The sequence below is a fragment of the Podarcis vaucheri genome (assembly GCF_965113315.1).
Source record: "Podarcis vaucheri genome assembly, chromosome: 8".
Lineage (NCBI taxonomy): Eukaryota > Metazoa > Chordata > Lepidosauria > Squamata > Lacertidae > Podarcis > Podarcis vaucheri.
Genome location: NC_138766.1, coordinates 33977558 through 33993369, shown reverse-complemented (window position 1 = coordinate 33993369; position 15812 = coordinate 33977558). Strand labels below are relative to the sequence as shown.

Here is a 15812-nt window from a genome sequence, read left to right as displayed (position 1 = left end):
CATAACACGGGCGCAATCTTCTGCAGTGTCAAAAAACACGTTTTGGGGAGCTGCGTGAGATTGCAGTCCAGAAAAAACACAAAAAGCGAGAGCACGGCATGGGAACATGTGATATTGTGGCACCCAAAATGGCTGCCATGATCTCAAGCAAAAAAAACAGGATGTCCCATTTTTTCCGGGTCTCTTGGCAGGTATGCTATGCCCACTGGAGTCCTGGTCAGGCAAGCCAAGTGTGAGTAGGCCAGACCAGGCCCTCCTGCTCCATATACACTGGCCTGAAGCAGGGGAGGGTTTCACAAGCCACAGCCCCGTTGTCTCAACTGTACCACTGGGCAGTGTGGGAGGGGCACACTGAGAAAATTTCTAACTTCTTCAGCACATACTGCTGTTATGTGCTTGTATTTGGTCACAAAAAAAGACACAGATAACTTGATTTGTTTGGGGGTGTTGTTTTTCTTCAGATATAAGCCAATTCCTTTAAATGTCATTTATGCAATCACCACCACCCCTTGCATTTCAAAGTCCAGGAAGGAATTGCAACCCACAATGCCAAAATCTTACTTGTGAGTAATTTCTTGGCAGTCAGTACTAGTTACATGTCAGCGTTTTCCATCTGAAAGCTTCTGTTAAGACACAGGGGTGCTTCAAAACATAACATTTTTCCCACATAGAAAAAGAACTTCTGGTAGGAAGATGTATGAAATATATATATAGCCCCGATCATTTCTCACTATATGAACACACTGAGTGGGTATGTGTAGATGCTTTGAGAAGATGAATGCATGACTCCACTATGCTGTCATGTGCAGATCTTCCAAGAGGCATGTGGACATGACTGGTGCTATAATGTGGATTATAAATCAGTACCTGTGCAAGCAGTGTTGGAAGCAAGTACTGAAAGAACTACAGGATCAGCAATCACACTAAAAAGGTAAAGGTAAAGGACCCCGGGACGGTTAAGTCCAGTCAAAGGTGACTATGGGGTTGCGGCGCTCATCTCGCTTTCAGGCCAAGGGAGACAGCGTTTGTCCACAGACAGCTTTCTGGGTCATGTGGCTAGCATGACTAAACCGCTTTTGGCACAGTGGAACACTATGGCATAAACCAGAGCACAGGGAAACACCATTTACCTTTCCGCTGCAGCGGTATCTATTGAACTGCTAGGTTGGCAGTAGCTGGGACAGAGGAACAGGAGCTCACCCTATTGCACAGATTCAAACCGCCAACCTTTTGATCGGCAAGCCCAAGAGGCTCAGTGGTTTAGACCACAGTGCCACCCGCATCCCAATCACACTAACATGGGGCTAATGGCAACAGGTGATTTTACAGCACTGGCGCAGCTATGGCTGGACATGAGGGCCAAAGTCCAGCAATCCACATAGCTCAGCCCCTCCCCAAAAGTGACCACCCTGAAAGGGGCAGATTAGCAGTAGTAAACTGACACCCAGCCCACTTTATTTACTGCGTTTATATCCTGCCTTTTTTCTCTAAGTAGTTTAAGATGGCACACATTAATCCCCACAATAACACTGTGAAATAGGTTAGGATGAGAGGTAGTGACTCACCCATATTATATAAATAACAACAACAACAACACAAGGATTTGTGTTTCTTCACGTCTGTGGCCATGGTGGGTTGTGGATTCTCTCTTATAAAACATAACAAAGGTGTCTTCCTTTTATAATTCAGTATACAAATTAAATATATTTAAGCATTTCTCCTGATCTGCTTAATCTATTCCAGTCATAAACATAAGGTGGTCACGTAGAGTTTTATCATTCTAGTTCTATAATTCTAGGAAAGTTCTTTGTAATTTGCAAAACTAGATTTGTTTTAATAAACAGACAACTACCGTAATTGTTGCCGGGCGGGGGGGGGGAGGGGTTTGGGGAACTACTCAAACAGGTTTAACAAAGAAGCCTGCCAAACAAGAACAAGATCAAACACATTATTACCTGCTAAAAGGATGCCTGAACAACTTTTTGAGATGTGACTGTTGCATTTGAGGGAACTTTGTAGCTGCTGTGAACTGGTTTAAGCAAATTGCATTGTGTTTCGCCCGGTGTCCATTAATGCTGCAAAGGTGTTATTCCAAATAAACGGAAAATACTACTGCTCAGTTATTTTAAGAAAAGTTATGTTAGGAGAAAGCCAGGAAGACTTGAGTTCAAATCCTCACTCTGCCATGAAGCTCACTGAGTGAGCATAGACCAGACATTGCTGTCTCTCAGCCTCACCTCTCTTAAAGGGTTGCTCTGGAAATAAAAATAAAGGGGAGGCAGCGTAAAAGCTGTCTTGAGTTCCTTGAAGGAGGAATATAAATGTAGTGAAACAAATACGTAAAAGAAAAATGTTCTGGGGGGGGGGTGATGAATGGAAACTGTGGTCCCATTATTAAGAGCCAGCAAGGGCCTCTGCTTTCCTTACTATTTTTTATATTATTTTATTTATATTTTCTCTTTGTAAGTCACTTTGAAGTGTTTGACAAAAGTGTATTAACTTTATGCAATAAAATAAATATTTATAATATGGCTTTCAGGACAAGGTCCAACCTTTTCTTTTTTAAGATGGCTGAGGGAAGGCATGGTAATTTTATGAAATTGTGATAGGTGCAGTGAAATTTTCATACAGTCATAATACTAGAACTTAAAATCAATCAAGTGCAATTAGCTAGAAAAAAGGATTCCGAACAGAAAAGTAAATGTATTTCCTTGCACAATGCATAATTAAGTCACAGAACACATTAGAGAAAATGCAAACCCTTTTGCTTTAGGAGGCTTTTGCTCTAGAAGGCTTAGTTTGGTCAGAATCGTGTATACGCTTCCAGAGCTAATTCTTAAATACATTACTTCTAGTAAATGAGCAACCAGAGGGCCATGAAAATTTGTGTCCCTGGCTTTTTAGACTCGTCTACCCATGTGCTATCTGAAACCAAAGGGGCTCATTGGTTGCCAGATATGATTTTTTTCCCCCAGCTCTCCTACCCCACTAATTCTTAAAGAAATGGGAGTGCCTGATCACCTCATCTGTCTCTTGAGAAATCTCTATGTGGGACAAGAAGCTACAGTTAGAACTGGATATGGAACAACTGATTGGTTGAAAATTGGGAAAGGAGTACGGCAAGGCTGTATATTGTCTCCCTGCTTATTTAACTTATATGCAGAATTCATCATGCGAAAGGCTGGGCTGGATGAATCCCAAGCCAGAATTAAGATTGCCGGAAGAAATATCAACAACCTCAGATATGCAGATGACACAACCTTGATGGCAGAAAGTGAGGAGGAATTAAAGAACATTTTAATGAGGGTGAAAGAGGAGAGCGCAAAATATGGTCTGAAGCTCAAAAAAACGAATATCATGGCCACTGGTCCCATCACCTCCTGGCAAATAGAAGGGGAAGAAATGGAGGCAGTGAGAGATTTTACTTTCTTGGGCTCCATGATCAGTGCAGATGGTGACAGCAGTCACAAAATTAAAAGACGCCTGCTTCTTGGGAGAAAAGCAATGACAAACCTAGATAGCATCTTAAAAAGCAGAGACATCACCTTGCCAATAAAGGTCTGTACAGTGGTGCCTTGCAAGACGAAAATAATCCATTCCGCGAGTCTCTTCGTCTAGCGGTTTTTTCGTCTTGCGAAGCAACCCTATTAGCGGATTAGTGGATTAGCGGCTATTAAAGGCTTAGCGGATTAGCGGCTAAAAGGCTATTAGCGGCTTAGAAAAAGGGGGGGAAACGGGGGGAAATCAGAACACTCGTAAGACGTTTTCGTCTTGCGAAGCAAGCCCATAGGGAAATTCGTCTTGCGAAGCAAGCCCATAGGGAAATTCGTCTTGCGAAGCAGCTCAAAAACGGAAAACCCTTTCGTCTAGCGGGTTTTCCGTCTTGCGAGGCATTTGTCTTGCGGGGCACCACTGTATAGTTAAAGCCATGGTTTTCCCAGTAGTGATGTATGGAAGTGAGAGCTGGACCATAAAGAAAGCTGATCACCGAAGAATTGATGCTTTTGAATTATGGTGCTGGAGGAGACTCTTGAGAGTCCCATGGACTGCAAGAAGATCAAACGTATCCATTCTTAAGGAAATCAGCCTTGAGTGCTCACTGGAAGGACAGATCCTGAAGCTGAGACTCCAATACTTTGGCCACCTCATGAGAAGAGAAGACTCCCTGGAAAAGACCCTGATGTTGGGAAAGATTGAGGGCACAAGGAGAAGGGGACAACAGAGGGCGAGATGGTTGGACAGTGTTCTCGAAGCCACTAATATGACAACACATACTTCCTGCATCCAGATGACTTTGGAAAGATTAGCATCGAAGTGTGAATCATCTCTACTATAGGCAAACTCGCGGACCTGTAACCAAATTGTTTAGTCCTCATACAAACATACATTATTCTAGATACCTTTTAAGGATTTTATGCTAATAGTTGCTGCTCTTGTGAAACTCCATGCAACTCCTTTAACCTTTACACTCTTGCTGGTAGGTATAATAGTAGGTTTCTTTTTCTCTCCCCGCCCCCCCCCAACAAATTCTTCAAGTATTACTGGCAACCTGCCAGGAGGATTCCCTTTGAACACATCTGTTGCACTGCTGAGATTTACATGCTCCAGGTGCTGCACTTTGATTGGCACCTGTGTTACAAAGCAATTCCTAACCATGTCTACTCAAAACGTAAGTTCTACTGAGTTCAATGGGGCTTACTCTCAGGTAAACAGGATTAGGGCTGCCTCCTTAAATCACACCACTCTATCCATGAATGTGGTTGAGGACAGCAGAAGCAAATCTAACAAAGCCAGAAGAAAGAACCATGATATGCACTCAGGATTACAACCCCAGATAAAAAAGAAATGTGTTATGGTCTCTGTACCTGCTTTCTATTTTTCTCGTATTTCTGTATATGAGATTATAGAAGAGAAGAAGAAGAGTTTGGATTTAATATCCTGCTTTATCACTACCCAAAGGAGTCTCAAAGCAGCTAACATTCTCCTTTCCCTTCCTCCCCCACAACAAGCACTCTGTGAGGTGAGTGGGGCTGAGAGACTTCAGAGAAGTGTGACTAGCCCAAGGTCACCCAGCAGCTGCATGTGGAGGAGCGGAGACGCAAACCCGGTTCACCAGATTACGAGTCTATCGCTCTTAACCACTACACCACACTGGCTCTTATAAGATTATTGAGCACATTGGACTTCTACACATCCTTCCTACAGGTTTGGGCACGAGTGGAAGGAGAGCAAGCTTCTCTCTGTGTATGAAAGTAATGGGGCTGGAGCAGGAGCAGTTCATTTCTGTTTACCCTCCTGTGGGACCCGCAGAGAGGTGAGGACGTCTCTTTCTCTCTCTTTATAGGGAGACAGCTCATTAACTAATGCATGATAAATAATTTGTGCACAGCAGGTTCATTAATTTAACATGGAACCATCAGCAGAATGTAATTACAGGGTCCCAAGGTCCTAGAGATGCGCTAGCAATTGCAGCCACCCATCCATTAGGCAAGGTAGGCCTCTGTCTACAGCAGAAACTCCACACGAAAGACAAAACCACCCCAACGACTTGTTTTGAGAGCTAGTGACAGGTTTCAGGGTTAGCCAGGATGATTCCCACTCCCATGCCATGCAAGGTAAAGTCATCTCTGGCCTGTCAATGCCCCCTGGTACGAACACAAGCAGAAACAAATTTGACACCAATGAAGCCGTGAACATATGGGTGGGGTAGGACAAGGTGTGAAATGCACTGGAAAAACCTCACTGTACTCTAAGGTGGTAGATAATATGAACACACCCTGTGATACGAAGGAAACTTGGAACCCACAGCAACCAGGAGATGGCATAGAAGTCCTGGATTTGCTTGATTGAACTAGAATATCTAACAGCAGGTTTCTGTTCTCCCTAAATGTATTTGCTTATAGCAATGGTTCTCAATGGGTGTGGCATGAAACACTGGTGTGTCAGGAGGAGGTGACAAGTGTGCGGGAAGATTCAAGGACAATAAAGAAACGTTTCAGTGTAGCATAGCATAGCATTTTTCTTTTCTTTTATTTGCAGAATATGGATACCTTTTCAAAATGAGAGCAAGAGCATCAGGTGATACTGCAAGGACGCACCACTCATTGAGTTTGTATACATACTTAAGAGGCTTGTTTATAATTATATTTAGGTAATGATTCATGTTCTTATGTAGCTGCATTGTTTTACACTTTCTGGATGTAGCATGACCGTATAATAAAGTAGTTGTGTTCTATGTTATAGGGTAAATCAAGCACTGCTGGGAGTTTCTTATTTTTGTTTTCCAATGTATCTCTTCTCAATAAAAAAACTGGTGTTGCATGAGCACATTTTAATACTGAAAGTGTGGATCAGAGAAACAATGTGAGAACCACCAGGTTAATGAATAACAAGATCTATCCAGCTCTGGGTTAGAGAGAAAATGTTTGCTATATTTCAATACAAGCAGTGAATTGTATCTTCACTGAATTCTTTACTAAATTGGTATGGGGTTTTTTTTGCAAAAGGATTCATTACAATTCTATAATTGCTTACTGTGCCATAAGTCCCATTGAGTTCAGTTGGCCTTGGTTCTACTGTGCATAGGATTACAGTCTTTTAAGTAGTTGCAGTGCTTTTTTTCTGGGGGGACGCATACCCCTAAACATTTTGTGAATCTACCATAAGTTTGGCCTCATTGAGGGGCAGTATTTCAATATGAGTAGGAAAAGGAGAGTACCCCTAAACATTTTGTTTTAGAAAAAAAGCACTGAGTAGTTGTAAACAAGCCCCAGCATTAAGATGTCACTGTTGCTGTATTATAATACAAATAATCCCTCTAGTGTTCAGAGTCTATTAGTTCATAGCACAGACTTAACCAATATATTCTATAAGACCAACAAAGCAGGTATAACTAAACCTAAATCATGGAATCTACTAAATCTAAATCTACTCAGAACAGTTTGCCTATATCCAAGCAACAATAAATTAACAGATTGTTTTTGTTTTGGGGAATGGAAATGTGTTTTAGGGATGATCCATGAGATTAAAAAATCCATTGCCATAGGCTTTTGTAGTTGTGGATATATTTGCCCACAACCATGGCAGTTATCTATGGTATATTGCCAACTGCCAGGTGTGTGTGTGTAGTCATTCAAACATACCTGACAGGATTTATGAAAAGTATTCTAACTGCCATCCAAACTGTTTGCACCAATAAAGGGCAAGGATGTTCCATGGACAAATGGTAGCAAATGCATTGTCCTGCTGAATTATGGGATTCCCTTCCCTTTCTGAATATTGATTCCATGTGGAGCCAAACAGCCGAGAAGAGCAGTGGGGAAAACTCCATTCACTAGAAGGGGATGCAAAAGTACCAAAGTCTGCCAATTAGAAGAGAAATTGAGACATACATGATCAGTTGACTGCTTTCCGTATTGTATTGCACTGCCATTTGCATTCTTAAAACTGTTTTACAAGACCAAAATCTCTTTTTAATACACTGACAATGGTATTCGCTTGTTTGGGTTATCAGTGCAGGGACTGGGAAAAGGTGCTAAGCAAGCAAAATTAGCCATTATACAATAATAAATATATTCACAACAGCAATGGGCCAGCCAACAATCTTAAATTTTGTTTATTATGCTATTCTAGATACAGATTTAACCTTCTTTGCTTAATGTTTACTTTTCCATTCCTTGAAATGAGAACTGCAGTAAGTGGTCTGAAAGCTTGCTACTTTCACAGTTGCGTCTTTGTGTAACACTGTACCCTTTTGAAAATATGCCAGGCCGTTTCTGTAGAACTTGCTATTTAAATGTACATTTTCCTTCGCCTTCTGAAGTCGCTGGGTGAAATAGAGTTATTTCCTAGATTAGCAAAATCAGAGATTATATAAAGCTGTTCATTTCTAAACGGACACTAAAATATTTCTGTTTTGAAGACCAAAGTATTATATTGCTTCTGTATTTCTTATGTAAAGCTCTGTTTGCGGAATTTGCTTTATTGCAGTATATTTTGGAATAAATGAATAAAATAAACATAAAATTGCTGAAAACCAGAGTAAGAGCATCGTTTTACTATCCAGTATGATTAATGTGTTGCAGAAAGTGGAAGCAAGGGCTTTTAGAGTAAGACCAAATCAATTTGGCTTTTATTCACATTATGATTCTTTAAGATGCACAAGTAATGTACATCTAGATTTTGCTTTTCTGGCAAATATCTAAAAGGAGAATCTGCAAACATCCTCTGCCATGGAATGATGGGCAAGATCCAGATTCAGAAACACATGACTTCTGTTTCCTGGATCATATCTTCCAGAGTGGAACTCCCAGGGGACAGAACATTTGGTGATATAATAGGGACTGGGACTTCCAGAGCCCAACTTTCTGTGGTGTCATCAATCAAACTCAAAGGAGCAATCCTGAAGGTATTTGGCAGGAGGTATACTACCTATATATATTACTTGTGGGGTTACACTGTAAATCCTTTTGCAAATATGCTAGACCTTTGCTTGCAGACCCTGGACTCAGCTACTTTAGTCAAAAAAGCAGCGACTTGAATACATTATAAACATGCAACACCAGATGGTGCCAGAGAGCACAAAACCTTTCTAGAGTGTTTTTGCATAGGGTTTTTTTCTTTTCTTATAATGATTTAATTTCTGACTTATTTAAAGCATTTTTTCCCTGTATGTAGACCGCTGCGCCCCGCCCCCGACTCAGGTCATGCATGCCCCAGCAATCTCTCAACACTAAATTTCTCTTCAAGTCTTGGAGTAATGTGTTGAGTTAACCTGTGAGAGGGGCTAGCACACTTCATGCCACCCACATGCCATTGTCTTTGCATTTGACCTCTAACTCACAGATCTTGTGAAGCTGGGGGCTTTCTCTACCTGCTACCCAATCATTTTAAACCCTGAAAACCCCCAAATCTCAAATCTCAAATGAGCACATGAGGCTCCCCACTCCCTCCACAAGTTTGAAAGTAGCAGAAAGACAACAGGGGATGATGTTAGTGCACTCAACTCCCATCCACCCCTCCTAGCATGTTAGCACACTATCGTGTCACCAGAAAAGGACTAGCAAGTGTGATGAAAGTTTAACTCTACTATACACACATAAGCGCCAGTTACATTAATGGGGCTGACTTCTGAGTGAACATGTATAGGATTACGCTGTAATACAGATGTACTTTTTGTGGACCTTCAAATGAGGATTAAAAGTTGCAATAATAATAATAACACAAGGCCCTTTTTGCTGAAGGAAAATGCCAAGCCCTTTTGGCATATGATCTGCACAGATAAGATCCTAGTTAACGCAGGCTACATGCCTGTAAAACTGAAATGACATGGATGGAATTAACATGGGTTTTTAATAAGGTCAGAAAAAGCTGCCATGCCACAAAAATCTGATCTGTTTGCTTAATTCCAGAAGACTCAAGGAGTGTCAGGAATTCCAAGAGGAAAATATGTTGTGGTTTCACTAATGTGGGCCGCCTCAAAACAAGGAAATATGAGGAGCCATGAGTTTCCAGTATTCCTTATTTTATGTCAGGCTGGTTAAATTCACATGTACAGACTCTGGTCTTCATATAGCATGCCGACTACAACTTGAATCTGGCCAGGTGTTTTATATATTTGCAACTCCATCTTACAGCTGGTATGCTAAGCCTAGGAGTTGACATGTTGTGAGAATATCACTTCAGCATACACTGTCATTGAAAATAATGGATGTTCCTTCAATACCAGCCACATCCATAGGTCTCCTCAGTTGTTCACTGAGTGTTTTGCATCCACCAAGCTGACTAGGAGATTTACTTCCTTATCCCTTTATTTCAAGACAACAGAGTTGCCATCCTTTTAATTGGCTCTACTGCAGTACTTTTACCTATAGTGTAATATGCAAGGACTTCACTGGGGAATCTATTTCCTTTGTTTATGTCCATGAAGAGGGGGGGAATCACCTATTAAATTTCTTCTGGTCAAGCTGCTGGTAAAGGCACAGCTTACTTCCTCCAAGAAAGAAGATTGGTTCAAATGTTGCCCTTCCCAGTGAAGCTGCTGGGAATGGTAAGAGCATCACAGTCACATTGTGAAGTTCTAGCTGGCATGTTATTTCAGGGTTCTTCCTTATGCAAAGTGTCCCTTTATCTCCTGTTATTCAAGCCTATGATCTAAGTCCATGACCCAATTTACAGCATTCCCATTTGGATTTCAGGGTTAAACTCCCGGGTGGAAAGAGTTCCGTCTGCTTTCCTCCAGGAGATACTGGGTTTACTATCTTGTGTGGGGAACACAGCTATTTATTTGGATGTGTGTATTCAGTCAGCTGAATTGTTGAGATCATGTCCTGAAATTGTGGTTATATTTATGCTTTTCAGTAGCTGCAAAGCATATTCTTTCATACTCTCATACTCTTTCATTAGTCAGTGGGAAGAAGATATTTAGGCTGGGCTTCTCTCCTCAATTTTGCTGCAATTATAGGTCAAAGGAGGCCCAGTTTTTTTGTTGTTCAGCAATTAATCGTCTTACATCTTCACAGTAACAAACTCTGCATTTCAGTACTGTTTAGCAAACCCCTAAACTATATAATCATCGTTCAAATGGGAGAGCATTTATCCTTGCTTATTTTAATGTGCTACATTCTGCACTGTTAAGTGAGCAAGATTTCAGTTCTTGACAGGTTGTATTTGTGGAGCTGGAGCAGAACCTGTTGACCATGTTATGCTGTACTGTAGCCTGTGTAGTGAGAGAAGTTAATTCTCCCTCTACTCCGAACTCCCCTGGGAATATGTCCTAATTTTGTATCATTCTGTTTAAGGGATGTTTCCTCCAGTGTTACTGAGAGGGTTGGAAAAACAATTTTTGACTTCAGTGCAGATTAGGAAAAGCTTTCTATTGGCTTCAGAGAGAGAAATGTGTGTTTGTATTTGTCTGTTTTTAATTGTTTTAATGAGCTATATGTTTTCTTTCCATACCAAATTTTATTTGCTTGTGACCATAATAAACAATTCATTCATTCACATTTGTGTTGTGCTGACCAAGCATGTGAACCAAAGTATATGTGATCTCCTTCCTGACACAACACCACCATGTGGATGTTCATATGATTGTGCTGACTTGTCTGGTAAATCCAGTACAAATAAAGAATAAATTAGGAAAATTAGAGAATAGCCATTGACCTGACCAAAATTTTACCACAGTGGACTTTAAATATCCTCTTGATAGCAAAAAAAAAATTTTTTAAAAAATTCTCACTTTGTTTCTTTTAGATGGAAAAGGATTTGATACCTTCCATAGTTAGCCTGGATAGTTAAATATTTGGCAAGTTATAGGAGCCTTGAAAAATAAATAAAGCAGAATAAGGACAAAAGTAGAGGTTCAGTGAGATTAGAGAAAACCTTGCCCTATGAACAGCAGGGAACAATGGCTGTGTTTGCCACAGATCCTGTATTTCCTGAAGAAATTAGCATCTTATCAACCACGCAACAAGAATATTGTTAATGGCAGTGGAAAACTGGATTTTTGTTAATGACTGTTAAAATGTATCGTGGGACTGTTAAACATATCATGCGATTCAATTACTTCCTTTTAAAAATAACAGGAAATAGCCTCAATTTTGCACATAAAAATAAAGAATATAAAAATACCCAGTTGAATAATAGCAAAGGGAACATGAATGAAGCTTGGATTGAAAACTATGAACAGAATAGAAGCCAAAAAGCAGGAACCCAAATGAATACAGGGAGTGGGAATGCTATTTTAGCATAGGAAGCCTAGAGAACAACCTACCAGATATACCAGAAGATCTGCCTATCAATAAAAATACACCAAAGTCCAATTAATTGAACAGAACCTTACTGGAGAACCCATGGAGCCAATGTTTCAAGAACTGCCTTCTGGAGCCAGCCATCATGTTGACATGGAGTCATTGCAATGCAATACCCCCAATACCCAACTCATACATTTGCCCCACAAGGATGCCACCGTCAAGCTGCTGGGAGATCAAGAAGAATCAACAGTCATACTCTCCATTTCTAGAATGGACAAAAAGAAGGGAAGAAGAGTCCCACCAGTGTACCTGCTGAGCAACCAGCAACTTTTTGGTTGCTCCTCTCCTTAAACTGTCTCCATTTCACCTGGTCTTTAAACCTTGTAACCAATGAATAGTGCACAAAATTGCTTTTTTTCTTCTCCCCATCAGTCTTCCTTTTGAATTGTCGTCTAGATTTGGAACCTGAAGGCAGGGACTGCCATTTTACTTATCTCTGTAAACTGCTCTGAGTGCATTTTTCACTGAAGAGGTGCAAAAATGCTTCAAATAAATAAGAAACAAAGGTAAAGGTACCCCTGCCCGTATGGGCCAGTCGTGTCCAGCTCTAGGGTTGCGTGCTCATCTCGCTCTAGAGGCCGTGAGCCGGCGCCGTCCAAAGACACTTCCGGGTCACGTGGCCAGCGTGACGAAGCTGCAGCTGGCGAGCCGGCACCAGCGCAGCACACGGATCTAGTTTAATCCTTACAACAAACCTGTAATATTAGGATGAGAAAGAGTGGCTTGCCTAAGACAAGTTCTTGGCAGAGCAAGATTTGAGTGGGGAATTCCTGATCTCATTCTGTTAGCCACGATGAAACCAACATTCTTGTCTCAACAGTTCTGATGAAAATGAAAACTTCTCCACAATTCTGAAAATGTGTGACCCAAGCCCTACATAACAAAAATAAACAGCTAAACGGGAACATGTATTTTTGCATGCTACAAGAAAATATAAATTTGGAAACTATTACCTTACATGCCATTACACTCCAGAGAAGTAATTTGTTTCCCCACCACAAACCTGATTTTAAGACTAATGTACAGTATGCATTTACTTTGTCAGATGTTAGGGTATGATAATATTTTGCAAGGAGATGGCTTGGTCTGGAAAATGTTCCAAAATGTATTTAACTTGTGGAGATCCGTGATGTCCTGATTAGGGCTGAACGAACAACTTTCTGGATCTCTTTAACTCAATGGCAAATTTTCACTAACTTCAACTGAACCACAAGTTTTTACTGTGTTTGCAGACTGGCAATGCTATGTTAATGGGTGTAGCTGCTTCAAGAAAACTGTGGTAAAAGAGTAACTGATCCTCTAGAAGGCATCATGCCCAACATGCAGAGTTGAACTAACACACACACACATCTCATCACCACAAATATGAAAGCAATGCCTCGCCATAGTGGTATAAAGCTGATGGTTTGCAGAAGGAAACTTGCAGGCAGACATGTTCAGGAGACAGAAGATTAAATCCACAGTATGAATGACAATAAATAGGAAAAAGCCTAATATTTACCATTGTCCAGGTGCATAGAGGGGAATCTCACTTTTCTCCTGTGCTTTTGCAGTTAATAGAGTTGCAAGCAGTCCAGGATTTCTTTTCACTGGTTACAGCTTGCTTCTTCTTTCAGAAATGCAGCCATTTCTTCCATGCAGCAGATAAAGAAACCAATGACAGCTTCAGGTAACGTCTCAAAAAATCTCTTTCTGCAACTACATAGTCCTTTTTAAACTCTTGTTTGCCTTCTATACTCCCTTTCACCCTAACTTATCACCCTTCTATGTTTTCCAAAGGAGCTGCAGTTCAGAATCTGCATACCTCAGCAGTCTTAGGCAACCAATTACTGGGATTTCTTTGCCACATATATTTGGTTTGGGTAGTGAATAGTGCAATTGCTCCTCCAGCAACTGGCCTAGTCTGAAGAGGGGTTTTACAACTGTAACGGTCTGCTCACTGCAATTGATACAGGCAGTTTGTGTCAGAAGGCACCTCCTCCTCCTCCTCCTCTTCCTACAAAAGGCAAATTCATTCTGCATTTCAAGAGTAGAGTGTTAGAAAGAGTCTGTCTCTTAAGGACTGCCACAGCTACTGTGTGTTGGGGTGCGGAATAAGGAAGCTCAACCTCAAAAGAAAGGAATCCTGTGTACTCACTGCATTTAATATATACCCAACAAATATTTAATATATGGATACTCATAAGAACTGCACAAAAAAACAGAATGGACCTGTAAAACATAGTTATATCTGTTCTGAAATAAAAGAAACAAATCTGAAATATTCTTTGTCTGTAGTTTATAATTATGACCAGACTTACAGAGGAATATTATTGTAGTCAATTCACAGGTGATTTGATACAAATAAATGTGTATATATTTTTTACAGGCAACTTTCCCAGAATTAAGAGCATAAAGCTTGCAGGAACTTTTACATAAAAGAAGCCAGCCACTTTTTTGTTTAATTCATATCATGATTTGAACACCATACAAATACATAATTAACTTCAAAATGCTATGAAGACTGATGCCATTGTATGAATCCAGCCTGGAAGAGAGGTTAGCATTTCCGATCCATCAAAGTCAATGAAATAAATACCATTCTAACGTTCTTAGATGCAACAGCAATCCATTATTTGATACCCTGGCTCGTCAATGAACCATTAGAACAAAGCAGTTCTCAAAGTTTAGGCATAATGGAAAACTGTGCAAAGGCTTCCAGATTACATGTGTGTGTGAACACAAAGATTGTTCAGGCTCATTCTTATGTTTTGTAGCTATGACTGAACTAGACTTGTGTCTTATTATGTGAGACCAGCAACGTAACAATATATGAAGTCTCTGTATCGTGATTTTAAACTTTTGTTTCATCACAATACTCCTCAGTCTTTGAAGATGTGATAACATAATTATTAGCTTAGCTTTTTATTCCACAGTACCTAATCACTATCTACTGTCCTTGTTACTTTAGGCAGAGCTCCATTTACAGAGTTGCACGCTAGCATTCAAGATAACAGCAGCCTCTATCTGGAATTGTTCAGTTTTAGATTTCAGTTTTGTTTTTTACATACCCATCTTGATGTGTATTTTGCCCTTTGGACTGGAAGGAGGAGCTGGAGGTCAGTGGAATTTTCGCTAGTGTGTGCTTGATCCGTCAATAGTTAGAAGTAATATTTATTTTTAATTACATTTTTATAAACTTAGTGGATGTCAACAGAAACAAAACACATTTATTCCAACAATGTTGTTCTCTGTAAGACATAATTCACCACGAATGGAAAGAATAACTGTTTCTAACAGCACAATCCTATTCAGAGGTGTGCAGTTCAGAGGGACTTAATCCTAGAAAGTAGGTATCAGACTACAGTGTGAATGGAGCCAAGTTTCATAGGTTTTATTATTTAAATAATAAATATTACAAAGAATTACTAACATGGTTTTTAACATGACCACTAGCCCACAGTACCTCTTACAGACTTCCTACAATTCTGCTGAGGATATTTCATGCATCTGTACATATTGTAGAATCTTCCATCTAATTTTACTTTCGAAGGCAGGGATATTGAAGACTGCATCATTTTGATACCTGTAAACAAAAGCACATGTGCCCAAGTAGATCAGACACACTCAGTGACATACATTGCACACAGGTGCATTGCCTTTCATTCACCCAATAACCTACCCATATACTATATCTATTCTACCCTGTTTTCTCTCTTGTGCTCCCATCTCTCCTCGAGAGTCCATTTACAGTGGTACCTCGGGTTAAGTACTTATTTCATTCCGGAGGTCTGTTCTTAACCTGAAACTGTTTTTAACCTGAAGAACCACTTTAGCTAATGGGGCCTCCTGCTGCTGCTGCACTGCCAGAGCACAATTTCTGTTCTCATCCTGAAGCAAAGTTCTTAACCCGAGGTAATATTTCTGGGTTAGCAGAGTCTGTAACCTGAAGCGTATGTAACCTGAGGTACCACTGTATTGTAGTCTTTTATTATTGAAACTAGAAGGTTTTCAACGGAAATA

General features: G+C 40.4%; 1 protein-coding gene across 2 annotated transcripts in view; it reads right to left on the bottom strand.

The window, feature by feature from the left end:
• RNF144B (ring finger protein 144B) overlaps positions 1-15812 on the bottom strand; it is a 75448-nt gene that overhangs the window by 58374 nt on the left and 1262 nt on the right. Inside the window, exons 2-3 of one of the 2 annotated variants that reach the window (XM_082235032.1) lie at positions 15256-15375; positions 13312-13440 (exon numbers count right to left, since the gene is read on the bottom strand). In XM_082235032.1, coding sequence (XP_082091158.1) covers positions 13312-13327 — 16 coding nt within the window. In that variant the 5' untranslated portion in view covers positions 13328-13440; positions 15256-15375. Of the gene's footprint in view, positions 1-13311; positions 13441-15255; positions 15376-15812 lie in introns of those variants that run through there. The other variant, XM_082235034.1, reaches the window with a different exon arrangement.